This window comes from Rhinatrema bivittatum, chromosome 4 (genome assembly GCF_901001135.1).
Source record: "Rhinatrema bivittatum chromosome 4, aRhiBiv1.1, whole genome shotgun sequence".
NCBI lineage: Eukaryota > Metazoa > Chordata > Amphibia > Gymnophiona > Rhinatrematidae > Rhinatrema > Rhinatrema bivittatum.
This window is the reverse complement of record NC_042618.1, coordinates 211,203,591-211,224,773: the sequence shown is the minus strand read 5'-3', so window position 1 is coordinate 211,224,773 and position 21,183 is coordinate 211,203,591. Positions and strand designations below refer to the sequence as shown.

Genomic DNA, 21,183 nt, shown 5'->3' with positions numbered 1-21,183 from the left:
AGGTTAAGATAACCGATAAGTAGCTCCGCCCCAATCCGCCCATTCCCTACACATTGACTATCCAGTTATCTACTTAGCCAGATAAATGACTTATCCGCTTAGGTGGCAGCCACTGAATATAGCTCTATATTTAGTCCACCTTATCTGGCTATCTAATGCTAAATGTGCTTTCAGTAATCGAGCCAGGTATATTTTGAGATTACTTTGCAAAAATATCCCTCAAAGACCCCCCCCCCCTTTCATTTCACGCATTACATTTTACATTATATTTTAAATTATATTTTAAATATACATTTTAGCCATGTATATTTTGCTCTTATGTTTAAATGTTATTCAAAAAAGTTATACAATATGTTACTCAAAAAAAGTTCTTTGTTATATGTAATTGCCCACAAGCAAGCTTATTCAACTGTTCTCTGTAAACAGATTTGATTTACATATAATGTAAGAAGATCGGTATATAAAATCCATAAATAAATAAATAAATAACCAGCAACAGTCAGAGGTGGGAGAAAAAAAATCTAGACTGGCTGAGAAGTTGGTTGGGCAACAGGACACAAAGTGCATTTCTTTTTGTATTAAACAGAATAAACTGATATAAAACTATAAATTTTACAATGGCGATCATTAACGCAGCCATCAGATTCGGTATAATTAGAAAAAAAAATAAAAAGTTTACATAAATAACTTGCAGATTATATAAGGCATTTACATACTGAAACAGTGGAACTGTTAGCGTTCAATATCCCAGGATCAGATGCATTGTACTTGAACCAAATCAAATTACGTTATCTGTTGTGTATGGCAAATTATAGACTGTATTTACAAATCATAGATTAATATGAGTGGTAGTCTCATGGGGTCCACTCTGGAAAGGAAAAGCAACCATCGGGGGTACCACGAGAATCAGATTCAGGTCCAGTCCTCTTCAATGTCTTCATACTGACAGACACCTTTTCCCCAATGTTACTTATAAACATTTGCAACAAAACAGACATGTCAGAGGGGATAAATAAGATGAAAGATGACTTTCAAATATTCTGGAAAAAAAAAACAAAACAGTCAAATGGTACTGAAGCTACACTTTAATTAAAAAAAAAAAAACAAAAGAAAAAGTTTAAATCGTGTATTTGTGATACAGAAATTCAAGAGTCAAATACCTTTTTGGATCGGAAGGATTAGCAGCCAAATTAGAAAGACACAATTGGGGGGGGGGGGGGGCAGTGTCACCATCACCACTGTTCTCAGAATAGCCAGGCAGTGTGACGAAACATTTGGGAAAACTAACAGCATACTTGGATACAGAGAGAGAGAGAGAGAGAGAGAGAGAGAGAGAGAGATAAGAAAGAGGGAAGTAATATTACCTCTCTCCAGGTCTCTGGTGAGACACCATCCTGAGAACCGTATGCAGTGTTAAAAAGACCACAACTACAAGAGGAAATGGACTGCACTCTGAGCCATACACAGAGAGACTGAGGAAGCTAAAGATATATACGGGCGGATTTTAAAAGGCCTGTGCCCGTAACTCCCGGGGTGTATGCGTGTGGCCGGGCCTTGCGTGCGCAGTGCAAATTTTCAAAGGGGGCCCCGTCCATGCGCGTAAACCCCGGTACGCACACAAGTGCCGAACCTCGTAAAAGGGGGCGGGCCAGGGGCCATTGGCTGCGGACCTGGGGAAGCGCGCGCCGGCAGCTGGCCGGCACGCGTAAATTACTTCTGCTCTCGAGAAGAAACAAGTAATAAAAAAAAAATTCAGGCCAGGTTGGTTAGCTTTGCAGGATGGGAAGGAAGGTTAAGAAGGAGGTTAGGGAAGTTCCCTCCCAGTCCGCTCCTTAACTGGAGCGGACTGGGAGGGAACTTTGCATAAATTCACTGGGAGACTTTGCATAAATTCACTCCCCTTGCAGGCGCGGATTATAAAATCCGGTGCACATGTGCGCACGGCCAATGGGTTTGATAACATGCGCACCCCAGAATCTCTACAAGAGAGACTGGAAGGAGGAAATATGACACAAACATTCAAATGTTTAGCAGGTTTAAGTAAAGTACCAGAAGGTATCATTTTCCAGAAACTGAAAAGGAATGTGAAAAACACAAAACACTTTTTCACCGAGTTGCTTGAAGGACACCTGTGTAACACTGCTCCCAAGTGCTGTCTTCTATTTGTATTTCAACCTCTACCTAAACCTTTCCCCCTACAGGGAACAATGGACAGTATTTGCTTCAGTGGTAGATGGTATATGTATTTCTTTTACTTATCTATTTATATTCCACCTTTAGATGGCAACTTTAAAACATGCACGAGAGCATCCATACATGCGCATACGAACGAGCGAGTAAACATACATGCATATGATTTAAAATACGCCAACTGCAGGTATGTGTGCTGCTAATTTTAAGCGGTCACTTGAGCAAACGTAAAGCGCGTATCTTACGGATTTGTCGCCTTTAATGCGTGCAGGGAAGTGAATTTTAAAACCTGTTCACGTCAAAGCCATTCCCAGTTTTACCCATTAGTCCACCAGTTTGCCCAGTTCATCTCTAGGTCATTCGGACCCCTCTAGTTCTTCATCCTGCATTCTCCCCCAGCTGACCCACACTCCTCAACCAGTTGAACTAAGCCTTAATAGAGATTTATGAAGACTTATACCTCATCAGGAGCGGAAGTAAACACATGCAGCTAACAGGCCACCCTGCCCTGTGGCGGCCAGTTTTAAAATACGGAGTTATGTGCGTAACTGTTGGCCATGTCCTGGCGCCAACTCCGGCCTTTTTTTTTTTACGCTGGAGCGCACACATATACGCATGCAATTTGCAGCTTTTAAAATACACATTGCTTATAGGTGGCCCAGATACTCATGTATATGGACCTTTAAGCATAAGCAATGCTTTTAAAATTCACTCTTAATGTGTTTGTGCCTTTAAACCTCATTCAGTGATCTCTAAGGGTATAAAGGGTGAGACATGTAGTGAGTGCATGCCTTTTCATCTGAGCTGGCTCCTCTGCCTCTTCCTGTTTTTATTTTTCCTCATTGGTATAGAACCCAGTGCAGGCAACACTCCCCGCCCCCCCCTCTACCTTTAGGCTTAAGACCCAGCTTCTTTTGGGAAGGCCGCTGGAAGGAATTAGGGCGATACTACCAAAGGAAACAGAAGGTCAATGTTCAGATGGTCTGTCCGACTAAGTTCAGGACTTAGTCAAACTATGGGTTTTAAATTTCCAGCTGCTCTGAATGCCTCTGACTTATCCATTTGTTTAGTCACATAAAAGTTATCTGGATAAGTTGGAAGCATTCTGGGATAGAGTTAAGATAGCTGGATAACTTATCCGGCTAACTCAGGTATTCAGAATCAGAGCCTTAGCTAGGCAATTTGGCACTTACGGCCAAATGAAAAGTTTCACCCTCACCCATTACAGAACACATGGCACCAAAGTAGGGAGACTATTAAAATGTTTGCACAGCAATGCCAAAGGTCGGTGCATAAGTATTAGGTGTCCTAGGCAAACCTTACAGCCTTGTCACATCCTCCCTACTCACTATTAAAAGTTATACATTTGTAATAACAGATTTTATGTGAAAAAGGATATTGAAAGTATAGATTTCTGAGGTAAAATATCACATACAATGCTGTGGTGCCAACCAGAAAACCCTGCAAAAAAGCAACACAGACACTTGGAACCCATATCGCATTAGGCCTACTGTAAAACACCATGGGCATAGGCTTGGTCCTTACAAAGCCAGGAGAAAGCAGAATTAAAATACAATAGTACCATTCTGATATAGAAAGTTTAACTGCCAGCATTCAAACAGCAACAACCCTACCTATGAAAAGGCAACATTGACAATATTATACAAGGCCCTAAAACACAAATACACCTCCAATTAGGAAAACAGAATAAGCCAAGCTGCTAGAAATCCCTACACAGAAACTGCACTCTAGTTGAATACCTCACTTCAGTCACACATGCAGAACATAAATAGCCCTTCAAAAGCAGAATAAAAAGACCATAAAATATAAACAGAAATGAACAGGCAAAAACTGACCTGGAATTTACAACAAGCCAAATTCTGTATGCAGTGCAACAATGGAACAATAGTAGTATTACTATTCCTCATAAAACAATCAAATGAAGAAATATTAATTTTATCAATACTAGTAATACTAGTACACCAATAAAAATAATTCAAAACAATTCAGATAATGCAAAACAATTCACTTGTTTCAGAGTAGCCTGATTCCTATGTACTTTCAATCTACGTTCTCACAGTTCCTATCAATCCCTCCCCACCTCCCTGTTTAAATGTAACTCTTTCCATATGTTGTTTTTGTTTGATGTAAACAGATATGATGACCCCCTAATATCGGTCTAGAAATTTAATAAATAAATAATTCAAAACAGCTAACAAACAGAATATCATCCAATAATTAAAAACTTATAACATTTTCCGAATACCAATAAAATATTTCGAAACAGACATGTCAAATAACATCTAATAATTAAAACTAATAAGGATTTTATAAAAATCCCCACTTTCCATACCTGGGAACTTTTGATTTCCAGATGCCCTGAGATTGTCATGGATTAGTAGGCAGAGAAGAAGGGGGTTTGTTGTACACAAACTTTCTCCTCACACACACATGCATGCTCTCTCTCACACACACACACATGTTCCCTTTCACATGCTCTCTCACTTATGCACAAACATGCTCATTCTCTCAACTTCCCCCCCCCCCCCTCTTGAAATTGCAGCTGCTATCTCCTTCTTCAGTCCCTGCAGCCAACAGGATGACTTCTTGGGGTCAACTCAGTTTCCAGTTCTGGCCTGGTGTTCTTATTGCAGAGCAGAATGCTCTGCTCCTTCTAAGGCCCCGCTAGAGTTGCCTGTGGTGCCACAGCGCCTCTCCTTCTAAGGCCTCTCTGATGTTTCTGGTGGGGTTGCAGCATTCGTCTTCCTAAGGTCCCAGTGGCGATTCGGGCGGGTCCACAGCACTGCTCTTCTTATAGTTAGACTGCACCAGCATGGCCACAGCACTCCTCCTCTTAAGGCCGGGCCACGGTGCTTTTCCTCCTTTTCAGGGCAGCTCTGCCAGCGATTGCAATGCTCCTCCTAAGGTCCCATCGGCGATTCCAGCAGGGCTGCAGTGCTCTTCCTCTTTTTCAGGGCAGCTCCTCCAGCGATTGCAGGGCTACCTCTTAAGGCCTAACCGGCGCCTATGGCTGTATTCAGAATAAGCGAGAAAACTTATCTGGCTAAGTCTGGTTGCACCAGAGAGCAGTCCTAAAGCTACCTGTTTTCCTATATTCAGCAGCACACCTAATTGGGAACTCTCTGCTGAATAGCTGTAACAATTTAGCCAGATAAACTGACCGCTCTCACTGTGCTGCTGAACAGGGATGTGCAATCGTTTTTCCTGAATTAGGCAAGGTCAATGAAATTACCTAATTCAGAATGGTTCGGGAGAACTGAAGAACGATGAAATTTTTTCCGAAATTTCGTAAAAAATTCATTTTTGAGTTACCGCGCGCTAACTCTGCCAGGTTAGTGAGCACTAGTGCCCGCTAACCCGAAAATCAAGGGCCCCCCCCGAAAAAAAAAATCCCCGAAACGTGGGAAAAAATTAAATTCTTGCGGGGGGTCTCCGAAACAAAGCCAGACAAAATGTTTACCCAAAGCACATCTCTACTGCTGAATACTATCTCAGCCTACATTTGGAAGTCTCATTTATCTCGGCTGAAAAGAACTGAGTAAGTGTCTGCTCTCTTTTTCGACGAACTGTTCCGGATTGCCAGGAATTAATTCCCCATGCTAAAGAGAGTCTGTTGTGCTCGTAAGGATATTTCAGTTTTTGCTGACGACTGTGTGTTTACAGTGCAAGTCTATGTAAACGGATGAACTGGTTGAAGACACCCTAAGTTTCTGAGCTTAAACTTTGGCATTATTGAAACCACCATATAATGTGCACTGAGCAATTTGTTCCAGGGTTTTGGGCTTGCCTGAGGTGAAAATGGCAATGGACTGTCTTTGATATAAGGACACCGCACACTTGGAAGGTGGGGGAGCAGGGAGAGGGGGTGCAGTCTGTTCATCCATGCAGAGGAGGTGGGGAAACTCCCCCCATCCAGAAAAGATCACTTTCTAAGTCTGGTCCATCATATCAGCTGCTCAACTGTTTGCGAAGAACCCCAGTGAAAACTTTGAACTCCCAGCAACTGATTACTTTATCTATAGTCTAGTCAGGGTAACACCTGGAAAGATTTCCAGTAGAGATTACAGAAGTCAAATCAATGGCAGAATTCAGGTATGTTTTGGACAGGACCCTTAGTGGTTGGGTGGGGGAAAAAAAGAGGGAAAAGCCTACAGATCGAGTAAGACCTGCGACAGCACAAATGGGCAGACTGGAGGTTACCAAATGTTCCTTTTCTGCCAACGTCTTCTATGTTTCAGTGTGACATGGAAGCAAACATTCCAACCAAAACCTCTTTGGCCGGCACCATCTTTGGCACCGGCCATCCAGTGCTCCTACCATGTGACAGGGGCCGGCCAATGGCATGAATATCCTGTCACATGGTAAGGGCAAAGGGCCATCGGCGCCATCTTTATGAGTGGCAGCCGATGGCCCGAGAACGGGAGATCGCTCCCGGGATCACCAGGTAATTTTAAAATGTTTTGGGGGGGGATAGGGTGTTTTTTTTTTTGTTTTTTAAAAATCGGGCCATCGGCGCCCACGCTCCCACTGAACCACCAGGTACTCGTAAAACTTTTTGGGGGGTTCGGGAGGGTGGGGGAAGGTAAGGGATTAGTTTTATAGGGTCGGGGTGGGTTTAGGGATTGTTTTGGTGTGCCGGTTTTCCCGCCCTCCCCCCAAATAACTCCCGTTAGTGGACACTAACGGGAGTAACGATTTTTCACGATAAATCGGGAAAGTTTCTATTGTATCGCGCACTAATGATTTTTGACGATTTAAAAAATATCGGATGATTTTTTTTAAATCGTCAAAAAACAATTCACATCCCTAGTAATTTTCAATGCAAACTTACAAGTGTAAGTCTGTTTTGAGAATCTATGTATATTCTGCAGGTAAATGACTGAACAATATGGGCAGTTACAAAATTACCCCCTTCTAAGCACAGCACACTGCCTGTTTAGAAGCAGGGAATGCTGTGCAATTGTTACAAATGGAGAGTGCAGAGTCACTGATTGCTGTAAGAGGCATGTGATGTTTGAACATTATTTAGCTTCTGTGTATAGCTTAATATTCTATCTGGTTGGCAACTGTTATACGGTTTTGATGGTTTATGTTTATTTTGGAATCTGCTTAAAATAGCTGTGCTATAACAGCAGACTATAAGAAACTAATAGATAAAAATAATTATAAACCGTGCACATGGTCATCGACTATCCTTTATAAACAAAGTGCACTGTGACCATTTGCTATAAGTAAAATGCATTATGGGACATGTAGTGCAGAGTGTAATCCTTCCTTGTGATCTGAAGGTTTCTTACCTCAGGTCTTCAACCAGTGGACACAGGACCCCATTCATAAACACTTTCTTGCTGATCCCAGTTGTCATATTCTTCCCTCTGATGGACACCTCAGTGCCCCCAGCCAGTGGCCCATATGAAGGACTAATGGAAGTTAGGACAGGATCCTAGAGAAAAGAGACCAAATCAACAATTTACAGAAGAACAAGTAAACATCCATCTTAGCCTGTGACACCGGGAAAAACTCCAGTAAAGAGCCCAGAACTGCGCACCAGGGCAAATTCTGATAAGAACTATGCATCCGGTACCCCTCTCCCTCTCTCCCCCCAAGCCTTGCACAAGGATAAGCTGTTATGGGATTTTTTTTTCTGACTATTGCTGAACCCAGAGCCTCTCACAGACAGCATGTACATAGGGATATAGAAAACTGATTCTGGCCTCGCTAACTCAGAATCGGTTAACTTAATTGACATATGCAGTCACACAGAACTGTTGTCAACTAATCCCCCACATAATCACTGCTTGCATAATTACTTTTCTGCCTACATAGTCCCCCAACTATTTGCTAATGTTTATAGCAGAAGGGAGGGGTCTCACATATGCAGATGCTATTAATTAGGACTATCCCAACTACAGTGTCCAAGCACTAAAAGTAGACAAAGTGATATTAGGATTTGATAAGCTTAACTGAGGCATCAGGACTGATAAGAAAACAGAGGGAGGAAGACCCCCTCCCCATCAGGGAATGTTAGATTTCTCACAAACTATATAAGAGCAAACAAAGCTGTAAGAATTCAACATCAACACAGACCTCAGACCATAACAGGACAGACTGATCTCTTGGGTCCTTGTTTTCAACACATTATATATATATATATAAACAAGGCTGTAAGAATTCAACATCAACAACAATATATATATATGGTCTGTGTTGATGTTGAATTCTTACAGCTTTGTTCGCTCTTATATAGTTTGTGAGAAATCTAACATTCCCTGATGGGGGTGGAGAGGGGGTCCTTCCTCCCTCTGTTTTCTTATCAGTCCTGGTGCCTCAGTTAAGATTATCAAATATATAGATATTTAGATGTTCTCTGTAATAATTATCTGCACTCAACTATTGAGTATTATTGTAGCAATTCCCTTTGTCTAATTATTCCGATAAGCTAATAAAGCCTTTATTACTTTTACCTGGCAGCAAGGTGTTTTGTGTATGACAAAGTATTATTAAAGTAAGCCTTGTCTGTTACTAATGCAAACCATGTCAGTCACAAGTATTCTAGTCTCTCTCAGTCTGGACCTTGAACACAAGCCCTCACCAGAATCTAGCACCAAGTAGCTGTATAACTCTGTGTTAGTTTATGTCTTAGATTATTCTAGTAAAAATGATCAACTATAGCCTGTTCATGGACTTCAAATCTGTGCTAAATCAAATATAAAACCTGGTATAAATATGAATACCCTGGTATTCTCCTGATCATACGTTCTCTGGTCTTTGGGAAGCACACAGAGGCTGATGCAATAAGGTGTGTGCAGCCTAGCACACGGGTTTACTCGTGGTTGACCACACAACAATACCATCTGATGCAATAAGGAGATTAGAGCATTCAAAACGTGTTCCCTAACAAATGCGTACCCGATAGCGCTCAACGCATGTAAATTCCACATAGATGAAGACATTAGCTATTATTACCTGATGCAGGAAAGCACAGCCAAAAGCACGTGGGGAATTTGACTCCAGCTTCATTGGTGGAGTAAAGTTAACTTGCAGTCAAGGGCTCATGAGAAACATTAAAAAAAAAAATTATGGTCCTCTGCATTACAATAAATGTGTCCTCTTCCTTACTATCATCAGAGAAAGGAGAAAAATTCAAAGTGGTATAATGAAATTGAAAGGTGAAAATGATCAGTGTGTGGAAAGAGACAAAGAAATGGCAGAAATATTAAACGAATATTTCAGTTCGGTGTTCACTAAAGAGGACCCTGGAGAAGGACAGTCGCTAGTTAACAAGAAACTGGAGGGGAGTGGAGTAAATGTAACTCCATTTACAGTAGAGAATGTATGGGAAGAGCTGAGAAACAAAGTGGACAAAGCCATGGGGCCTGATGAGGTTGATCCCAGGATACTGAGAGAGCTCAGAGATGTGCTGGTGGGTCCACAGTGTGACCTGTTCAATAGAGCCCTAGAAACAGGAGTGGTGCCGAGTGATTGGAAAAGAGCGGTGGTAGTCCCGCTTCACAAGAGTGGGAGCAGAGAGGAGGCTGGTAACTACAGGCCGGTTAGCCTCACCTCTGTGGTGGGAAAAGTAATGGAGACACTGCTGAAGGAAAGAATAGTGAACTATCTACAGTCGGAAGAACTGCTAGACCAGAGGCAGCATGGATTCACTAGGGGAAGGTCCTGTCAGACAAATCTGATTGACTTTTTTGACGGGGTGACTAGGGAATTGGATCGAGGAAGAGCGCTTGACGTCATCTACTTTGATTTCAGCAAAGATTTTGATATGGTACCATACAGGAGGCTTGTGAATAAAATGAGAAGCTTAGGAGTGAATGCCGAGGTGGTGGATTGGAAACTGGTTAAAGGACAGAAGACAATGTGTGATGGTAAATGGAACTTACTCTGAAGAGAGAGCAGTGTTAAGCAGAGTGCCGCAAGGATCGGTGTTGGGACCAGTCCTGTTCATTATCTTTGTGAGCAACATTGCGGACGGAATAGAAGGTAAGGTTTGTCTTTTTGCGGATGACACTAAAGATCTGCAACAGAGTGGACACGCTGGAAGGAGTGGAGAGAATGAGATGGGATTTAAGGAAGCTGGAAGATTGGTCGAAGATATGGCAGCTGAGATTCAATGCCAAGAAGTGCAGAGTCATACATATGGGGCGTGGAAATCTGAAAGAACTGTATTCGATGGGGGGTGAAGGGCTGATGTGCATTAGAGACTATCACCTTGGGGTGATAGTCTCTAATGATCTGAAGTCAGCGAAACAATGTGACAAGGCAATAGCTAAAGCCAAAAAAAATGCTGGGCTGCATAGAGTGAGGAATATAGAGTAAGAAAAGGGAAGTGACTATGCCCTTGTACAGGTCCTTGGTGAGGCCTCACCTGGAGTACTGTGCTCAGTTTTGGAGACCATATCTCCGAAGGGACAGAGACAGGATGGAGGCGGTCCAGAGAAGGGCGACCAAAAAGGTGGATGGTCTTCATCGAATGACTTATGAGGAGAGACTGAAGAAACTAAATATGTATACCCTGGAGGAAAGGAGGAGCAGGGGTGATATGATACAGACTTTCAGATACTTGAAAGGTTTTAATGATCCAAAGTCTACGACAAACCTTTTCCATTGGAAAAAAAAAAATCAGCAGAACCAGGGGTCAAAATTTAAAACTCCAGGGAGGAAGACTCAGAACCAATGTCAGGAAGTATTTCTTCACGGAGAGGGTGGTGGATGACTGGAATGCCCTTTCCAGAGGAAGTGGTGAAGACCAAAACTGTGAAGGATTTCAAAGGGGCATGAGATAAACACTGTGGATCCATAAAGTCTAGAGCAGTGGTTCTCAACCTTTTCCCCATCGTGACACACCTGACAGGCCACGCTCACGTGTGACACACTGCTCATTACAATTCACGGTGGAAATAAAAAGTAAAGGTCCGGTAATTATTTTTATTGTTTAAAATGACACAAGGAAAAGATACATATTCTTTCTGAACAGAAATTGCATAAATAGTAAACATCCCACACCAAAACAGCACCAATTTCCAGCACTTAAACAGTAACCACCTTACCTAAGGAAAGGCAACACTGAAATATTACACCAGGCCTTAAGACACCAATACATCTCCTATTAGGAAAACTGACCAAGTCAGGCTGCTATAGAGCCCTACACAGAAACTACATGCCAGCAGAAAACCTCACCTAAATCACATGTGCTGACCCTCACCTAACAAAGAATAAGAGAGACCAAAACGCATAACTAGAAGCATGCAGAAAAAACTGAATTGGAAACTGCAACAAGCCAGAGTCTCTGTATGCAGTGTAATAAAGGAAAAAAAGAAGCATCACCCCCATCCTTATAAAACAAATCAAGAAATATAAAATCAGTAGCAGTAAAACCATACTAACAAAAAGAACAGATTATTTCAAAACAGCTGATGAGTGGGATATCCAATAATTAAAAACTCATATAAAAAAATTTCTAGACACCAATAAAATATTTCAAAATAGCAGACACAGAGACCCAGTAATGAAAAATAAGGATACACATTTTTTTTTTGCTCTGCATACCTGGAAACGTTTGATATCCAAGTGTCCTGAGATTGTTTTGAATTAGCAGGAGGAGGGGTGGTTTGCTTGGAACTTTCTCCTCTCTCAGTCACATACCAGCGCTCTCTCTCACACTGGCACTCAATTACACACCTATACACACATGCTCTCAGTCACTCACATATACACATGCTTTTTCTCTCACTTATATAGGCTCTTAATTACACATTTACACACATGCTGTCTATCTTTTCACGCTTACACACACACAGGCTTTCAATCACATAAATACATGCTGTCTTTTTCTCTCACACACAGACTCATTCACATGCTTACAAACATGTCCTCTCTTTCTCTCATTTACACACAGGCTCTCAATCACATACTCACATGCTCCCTCACCTAAACCAGCACTCAATCACACACAGACACACATACTCTCTCTCTTACTTGTACACACAGGCTCTTAATCGTACATACACATGATCTCTCTCACACACAAAGGATCTCAATCATACACATACTCTTTCACACAAACAGGTTTTCAATCACAAACTTAACACATACAGGTTCCCAATCGTAAACTTACATTCATGCTCTCTCTCTCACAGGCAGGCTCTCAATCACAGACATACTCTCTTTCACATATACAGGCTCTCAATCATTCACATACATGCTATCTCACTCATACACATACACACACAGGATCTGAAACACACATGCTTGCTTGCTCATTCACTCTCTCTCCTACCCTCCCTCCCCAGAACTAGCGGCAGGAGCAGCAGCCTCCTTCCAACCCTAACCTCCTTCATTTTCAGCCCTCGTGGAGGAGGAGTCCCATCGGCCACGGGGGTTGACGCTCTTCTTCATTTTACTCCGAGCCACACTGCACATTCTTCAGGCCGCGCCTCTCTTCTGTTCTTTGGGCCAATTCTGCCCAGACTAGCATGGTCTCTTCTTCCTGCGCACGCACCCGATGCTCACCACTTCCTCTTCCGGGCCGTGGGGGGGGGGGGGGGGGGGGAAGAGAAGAGACCATGCCGATGCCGCTGACTCCAGCTGTCCTGCCGCGTTCTGCCCGGCTTGACAGCGGGGGACCGGGATGTGTGGCAACACACCTGCGTGTTCTTGGCGACACACCGGTTGAGAACCACTGGTCTAGAGGATGTGAATGAAGAGAAGAGGTTTGGGGGTGGCTTGCGAGAATGACGGCTACTACCTGGTGATTAATACCCTTATTCAAAAAACATACACACAGTTAATGCGACTCCAACATTGATCTATGCTTCAACGGCAAGAAGAAATGTGGAAAAAAGGATTTGCATTCACAAAAAAGCGGGGGAGTAGCTTGCTTGTTGCGGTGGTTACTACCCCAAATAAATTAAGCCTGATACTTCACTTAGAATATATATCCAGCGCAGCTCTGCTTCAATGGCAGGGGGAATGAAGAAAAGAGGATTTATATTCAAACAACCAACAAGGACTGAATTGCACAGGCTGGGTAAACAAATAAGCTTGGGAGTAGCTTGCTTATTGCGGCGGTTACTACTTCTAACCAATTAAGCTTGATACTTCACTTAGATGCAGCTCCAGCACTGCTCTCTACATCAGTGGTGGGGGTGGAAGGTAACTAGAACCAAAAAGTTTCTAATAAGGGCCAAGAGTAACAAATAAGTATAAGAAAAAAATAAGTGTGAAAGCTTGCTGGGCAGATTGGATGGGCTGTTTGTACTTCTTCTGCCATCATTTCTATGTTTCATCCTGATACTTGAATTTATTCTTTGTGGTAGAGAAAAATATATGTATACTGATTTGACCAAAAGGAAGCACACCTTTCCTATAACTGCATAATTTAGATGCCTATAGCAATGGGCGTCTGATACAATAAACTTCAGCATTGAAATCAGCACCTCAGCAAAACAACCAAAAAGAAGTTTGATCAAATGGATGCGCGCATTATGTGCCCATTGGAATTGTGGGTGCCCGATGCAATAAACTTCATTGAGTGCCAGAAATGCACAATTCTCTTAGTAAGCCTTTTTTTTTTTTTTTTTTTATATAAACGCTGCCACAATTTCCCTTTCATTCAATACTGCATTGGACGCTCAGGGAATGCGGCTTGGAGGGCATTAGGAAACAGAGGGCACATCTTATTGCATAGGCCTGAGAGTGGTAAGAGCAGCAAAGATGTGTGAAGGAAGGATACCAATATACAGGGTGGTTTTACACTGGAGTCTGTATGGGGTACTGTAGGGGCTCGCTAAATTCTCAGATAGTTATGCATTTTATTTCCTTTTCCCCGTTTCACTAATTATTTAGACAAAAAAGTGTACAGTGCCGGGTGGAAGGTAGCAAACTTGAGAACAGCTCCTATTAGATGATAAATATTCACCTAAGAAAAAGGCCACTCTCTCTCCTTAGATTACTAGTTTAAAAAAGAAAAGTCTTTTATAAGTGTTAATGATCTCTAGTTCATCTTCTTCCTTCTCAACAAGTGACACCTTCAGGGGATCCTCACAAAGAGCAATGTCCTTCAGTGGCGGAATAATCCTTTATAGAGGATTATTCAGAGGAACTGAAACAAATCACTGGATGAGGTACTAAAGTAAATTGACAAATTAAATTGTAGAAAATCACCAGGACCTCATGGGATTCACTCAGAGTTCTGAAGGAACCCAAAATATGAAACTGCAAATTTGCTACTGGTTATCTGTGACCTATCGACTTCAGCAAGTTCAACACAGTGCTATCCATTGGCTGTGGATAGAGATATTATAATAACCCCATTCTGCACGACTTGCATTGGCTCCCGGTTTCTTACCAGGCTCAATGCAAAATCCTGTGTATTATTTTTAAATCATTAAAGGCTCAGGGCCCTGGTTATGTAAAAAATAGTCTCAGTTGCAACAAACCCACCAGGCCCTGAAGGCTGGAAAGCAAAGCACTTAACCAAACATTTCCTCTTAGTGGATGTACATTAGCTAGAACATGTGATTAAAATAAAATAATAAAAAAAAAAAAGCTTAAACTGTGCTCTGGAACTGTCTTTCAGAGGAGAGGAGGCTCTCCAAAGCTTCAGGTTTTCTGCTTCCTTGTAAAGAGCTGGCTTTCCTGCCAGACTTTCTCTTTTCTGTTTACTAGCCTTACCTTATTCCTGGCCTAAAATTTAGTTTACATAGCATGTTGGAGAAGGATCGTCACCAGGAAGACTTTTTAAGTGCAAGAATTTTTGAAGTAAGTATTTCACCTGAATTTCTAAATGTTGAAGTAAATTTGACACATTACTTTGGGAGACTTTCCTCACTTCAAATAACGTCAAATCTGCACTGAGGTGTACTGTGCTGTTCTTATGTCTCACTCTGTATGTCAAACTAGCCCAAAACCATAAACCACCACCAAAACCTCACCTCGAGTTATTAGCTAGTCCGCCTATAGTGACTACCATGAAGGCCTTATAAAGAGAGTCTCTTTCTCCCCCTGATAGTAATAGCCTGACTGGGTACTTGGGAAGTATGCTCCATTACCCTAGCCAAAGGATAGCCAGGGAATAGATAAAGCAAGAACCAGGGCAGCCAGACTTGAAAAGAAGGAAACTATCGCTTCCAGAAGTCCAAAGATCATGAAGCAGGCAGGAACCACCAGAGCCTAAAGCCAGGTAGGAACCTAATCAAGGGGGTGGAGCTTTGGTAGGTAAAAGCAGCTGTAATTAGAGGCAAAACCGGGAGTAGTAGTTGTCCAGCATGCGGGTAAAATTTCTGCAATATACTTTGCCTCAAGAAGTGATAGCATAACAGAAATCAGGAATGCAGTGGAAGGGGTAGAAGGCAGCTACAGTGAGCAGTCCAAAACAAGGAGAGAACTCAGCCTGGGGTTTTTTCCCTCCAGTGTAAGGGGAGGTGACAGTCCACTCCAGCAAGCAGCTGAATGCAGAGAGAAGAGCAAGGTTGGTGTGGATTGTGCTTTGCAAGTTGATATTACTAGAGCTGTGCTAAGAGAAACTAATCTGGACTAAGCTGTTGGTAAGAGCCTTGTATACTAAGCTGGGGGACATTGGAGAGAAACCTATTTTGAACTACCTTTTCATTCACCATCTGAGATAAGGAAAGCAAGGCTGGACTAAGTTGTTTGTGACAGCCTTATAGGACTAAGCTGAGGTGCATAGTTGGGGCAGAGAAAGGATTTACACAGACAGTTGATTTTCGGCTTTACCCAGGTAAATATACGTGCAGGAGGTTTTATTTGGCTTTTGAGCAGGTGTAACTTTTGGCATATATGCCACACAGGATTCTGTGCACATAAATCTGCTTTGAAAATTCTGACCTATCTGTGGGTAAGAAGTTCCTATAGAGGCTGTATGTACATTGCCCTTGCAAAGTTATGAGATAGGAGGCAATATAGTGGTCTGATAACTAAATAAAAGACGGGAATCTAAAGTTTCCCCAATGAAAAAAAAAGGTAAATGGTGGCATCTGTACTGCTTTACCTTTATTAATGATTTGAAAATGGGAACAGAGTTTGACCTCATCAGATCTGCAGGGGACACAAGATTGTTCAAAGTTGTTAAACTACAAGCAGACTGGGAGGAACTGTGGGAGGACTGGGGAATTGGGCATCTAAATGGCAGATGAAGTTCAACGTCAATATGTGCAGAGTGACCTACAAAACTGAGAGGCCAGTTTTTGGCCTGTGCATGGGTCTGCAAGCCTCCTTAAGGAGCTTCCTTTTGCAAGCTGTCAGCCCAGGCAGGGACTGCAGGTACAAGGGTACCCAGGGAACTTGCAGATGTGAACTCCCCACTGGGAAGTATGCAAGGAAAGTTAAGGGGAGAGGGGCAAACTTTTAAAAGGGGTTCTATATACCCACAGAGAATTGCCCCTTATATGTATATGAAAGGGTGATCCCAAAGTGTCTCTTTACCAGTATACATCCATGTTTTTACAAACACCAAGTGTCAAAAAAGCAGGAGTGTAGGGATTCTTGCACACTCCCCAATGGGAGGTGTCTTGTCCAGGAGTTGCGATTTAACAATACTGATGAGTCCACTTTTGGCTCATGTTCATTTTCTGTCCAAGGAGTGAACCGAGGCTCTAGGAAGGAGCTTGCAGAAACTCCCACTCCTGGATGCCTTAGTGTCCAAGGGGATCCCAAGACTGGGAGGAAGTGTGGCAGAAGAGGAGTTAGTCCCCCGACACGCCTTGTGTTTCACACTTGCCTAAGGTATATGAAAGATTGGAGCTTCAGGCTGGAGTCAGAGGAAGTACTCCCAGGCTTGGAAAGCTACTTGCCATTGCCAATCAAGTCAGCATGGGCTCATCTTTATCTATTACAAAGTATTGCTCAAGATCATTTGTGGGAGTTTGAATCTGCACCAAGGATTCAGACACCATATGAAGGGAAGAGCCTGGAGATGTTCCCATCTCCTAAGGGCACCTCCACTAGGAGCAGTTGGTAAAAGAAAATCACTAGTGTGTTGAAGATTGCCAATAACTGTGATTACTGAACTGTGGTGGGAATTTTGAAAAGAGTAACCATGTTTGATTTTCTGTATGGTTTATACCTACATCGAGTGTTATCAACTGTCAACTTGCTTATTTGTTTTAAAAGTTCCCCAATGAAAAGGATGCATTATTTGAACAAATCCAGAATGGTGTGTTGGGTATATTTTTTAATCCTACACTGAGACCTGACCAGAGGACCTAAGTAGTCTATGTCTCTGAAAGACTTTTTCCCCTGTTCACGAAGAACCAAGGGAGCCTGGAATGCTTGCTTGCTCCACCTATCCTGAATGTACCCCTAAACCCTACTAGCAGACAAGACAGGGGCTACATACGCAGTGCCAGGTTCCCCATTACAAGTTATCACTCAGGAAAAGGATTTTGGAGTCACTATGGCCAATGCATTGAAAACGTCAGAATCATGCGCTACAGCAGTCAAAAATCAGAATTATTTGGAAAGGAATAGAGAATAAAACTGAAATATCAAAGCCGTTATGACCACACTTCAAGTATTGTGCATTTCTGATTGCCCCATCTCAAAAAAGATGGGATGGAATGGCTCCCCTATGAAGGTTAGGGATCTTCAGCTTAGAAAAGAGACAATAGAGAGGATACGAGAGAGGTAAGTGTTTTTAACTAATTAATAGGGAATGGTTATTTGCCCTTTCAGATATTACTAGGACTAGGGGACACTCCATAAAACATAGTGGTAGGAAAATTAAAGTCTTTTTTTTTCCACTCAATGTACAATTAAGGCATTAATTTCTCCGGGCACCGGGAAAGTGCACAGAAAAGCAGTAAAAACTGCTTTTCTGTGCACCCTCTGACTTAATATCATGGTGATATTAAGTCGGGGGTCCAGAAAGTTAAAAACAAGAAAAAAAAAATTTGAAATCGGCCCGCAGGTTGAAAACCGGACGCTCAATTTTGCCAGTGTCCGGTTTCCGAACCCATGGCTGTCAGCGGGTTTGAGAACAGACGCCGGCAAAATTGAACGTCTGCTGTCAAACCCGCTGACAGCCGTTGCTCCTGTCCATAAAGAGGCGCTAGGGATGTGCTAGTGTCCCTAGCGCCTCTTTTTGCCACGGGCCCTCATTTGAATACAGAATCACACGCACAGGAGAGTGGCCTGTGCAAGTGCCTGGAGAGCGGGTGTCGCCTGCTCTCCCGTGACTTTTACTGTATCAGCCCATTAGTCATAAAGGCTAATAGCCCTAGATTTAAAAAAAAAAAAAAAAAGGATTTAAACAAGTTTCTGGAGGACAAATCCATGAATTATTAGCCAGGTAGACTTTAAAATCATCACCTCATGGTAACATAGTAGTGACAGCAGAAAAAGTCCAAATGGTCCATCCAGTTTCTTATGGTAGTAACTGCACTCCATGCAGGTTACCCTCATGCCTTATATTAAGGATAGTAATACTTACCCCCTTACTTCTGGAAGTGAGCAACAAGAAATGGACTTCTCCACTTCCTGGTGACCCAGACTGACCATTGCTGGTCAGGATTCTTGACTTGATGGACCATTGGTCTGATCAAGCATAGCCCTTCTTATGTTCTTATACAGTGAACTTAGGACTTTGATTTCTGATATTCTTTGCCTTGGCCTATGTCTGAATAGGTACAATGGACAGTCCAAGTTATCTAGCTCACACCAGATATTAAATATCAAATTGATCTGATCCACCTACTACCCTCAAACCCCAGTTCCTTGTGCAGCATGAGCACAGCTCACCACTCTAAGGTCAGTGGTACTTACCATAAAAGTAAAGCCAGTGACAGTGGCAGTGCCTTCGATGTAATATGGAAAACTTTTCACTTTCTCCATGATTGTCACCACAATGTTGGCTGATGCAGACATTTCCTGCCTCCCTAATTCCAGCTTGCAAATTAGTCTGTGAACAGGACACACTGTATGAGAGTGAAACCACCAGCAACATGAGACATATGTGCTTCTCTCATCTTGCCCTGCATGCAGCCTCCCAAACAGGTATGCAACTAGTATTCAACATTTATATAGCACTATAAAATGTAGACAGCATTGTACTGGGACCATTGGATATGCTTCTTACTCACTGTACACACTCCCTTATCTTTCACTGGGTACAGTTTCTTGCACACTAGCACTGGGTATACTGCTCTCACACACTGCCCATGCAGACTGTCATGCACTGCATTTGGGTAGGTTGTTCATTGTACATGCGCTCGCTGTAGCAGTGGGCATGCGGTTCTGCACTGTAAAAATATCAACCTTGCACTGCATGCAATTTGTCCCACACACTATATGTGCTACTCTCACTGTATTACTCTTCATACCCTCTCTTACCGTGCCAGCACTGCATCCCCCTTATCTCACACGCACACACACACTGCACCCCACCATCCTGAATACATCCAGTGTTACCATTTGGCACCCCCCTCATCCTGAAAACAAGCATCCTTCACTGCATGCAGCCGCATACTGCCTCAATGACAGGACTGAACCCCGTACCACATGCAGCCTGCACTGTACCTCTTGCTTGTGCTGTTCTTGGGTATAACAATGCAACGTCTGTGTCCTACCATGACCTGGTGTGTATCAGGGGCAACTGGAGCATTGGTGGGAGCACCATAAGAGGACCTAGACAGGAAATTTTGGCCACAGAGTGACAACTCAGTGCTGCCAGAGAAAGGAGCACTCTTTGGGTGAAACTGGAAGAGCAGACAAAAAAAAAAAAAGAAATAAGTTAGTAAGAATGGTAACGTTTAATTTTAAAGAACAATTAAACAGCAATTTGTGAGCATAGGACAAGAGCCAGAGGCCTCCAGCACCAAAGCAACCCTAAGGCAATGCAGAGGCAGCCTCCGGTGCCAAAGCAACCCAATGGCAAGAAGCCGCAATTTCTGATGCCAAAGCAGTCCTACATCAAAAGGCGGAAACCAAAACGAGTGTAAAAGGCAGTGATCTCCAAAGCCACATTCCTTACACATGCAGGTAGCCACCAGGATATTCATATGAGGAACTCTTGGTTCTGAAGCACACCTGAGAAGCTGAGGCCCAAACAGAGACTAACTTGGATCTCTTGTATGACAGTTTCAACTTCCAGCCCACCCCCCCCATTTACCATAGAGCCATAAAATTATGCCTGCGTACATCAGATATTACAGGGGCACAGCTCTGCTGGTTCCACAGCATGCTACAGTCCTCCTGCCAGGTGCATGCGTTTTCACACCAGCCACAGCGCATGAACCGTGGTGCCCTCAGACAATGGCTGCAGGTCAGGATATGTTGGCAGCCTGGCCCGGTGATGCTCACCTGAGACACCTATAGGACAGGGAGGCAAGACACGACAGAAAAAAAAAATGGTGAAAAAAAAATACAGACTCCTTCTCCTGCTTATTTCAGCTTTACCAGTTCTTTTGGGGGCAGTGTTTCCCCAAATTGGTTTACTTTGCTCATACCCTGACAGGAATGAATCTCATTCGAAAGCCAGTATATGTTGGGAATGATCTCAGGCTTTCAAATTTACTGCAAATGTTCTTCTTACTACTTGCATTCTACCAAAGACAGACTCCTTCTGGAGTTTACAGGATATAATATGCATAGGCATAAGGCAACATGTCAAGGTGTGCTTATAAATTTTTCTTAATCAAGCCTGTGGCATCCAATATAATTGGGACTATTTCTGTAGCTTTCTGTCATATTTTCTTATCTCTTACTGAATCTCTTGGTACTTATGGATCATCATTTTCTCCATATGATCCACAGAATAGTTACTGGGTATGGATAGCTATCAACAATGTCATTCTTGTGTTTTTCTCCTTTGCCACAATATCTAGATTTCTAATATTGATCTTCTTGGTTGGACAGGGAATATTCCTGGTGATCACATCTTCTCTATTCAATTCTGTTAGAACTGTGCTCCCACTCCCAGCAAGCTTAAAGGGTCATTTATCA

The 21,183-nt window shown here is 42.7% G+C and overlaps 1 protein-coding gene across 7 annotated transcripts in view; it reads right to left on the bottom strand.

Moving 5' to 3' along the window:
- MST1R (macrophage stimulating 1 receptor) overlaps window positions 1–21,183 on the bottom strand; it is a 199,925-nt gene that overhangs the window by 128,225 nt on the left and 50,517 nt on the right. For all 7 annotated transcript variants that reach the window (XM_029599650.1, XM_029599653.1, XM_029599654.1 and 4 more), the window contains 4 exons: window positions 20,380–20,550; window positions 19,759–19,937; window positions 19,006–19,141; window positions 7,509–7,654 (listed from right to left, as the gene is read on the bottom strand). In XM_029599650.1, coding sequence (XP_029455510.1) covers window positions 7,509–7,654; window positions 19,006–19,141; window positions 19,759–19,937; window positions 20,380–20,550 — 632 coding nt within the window. The remainder of the gene's footprint in view (window positions 1–7,508; window positions 7,655–19,005; window positions 19,142–19,758; window positions 19,938–20,379; window positions 20,551–21,183) is intronic.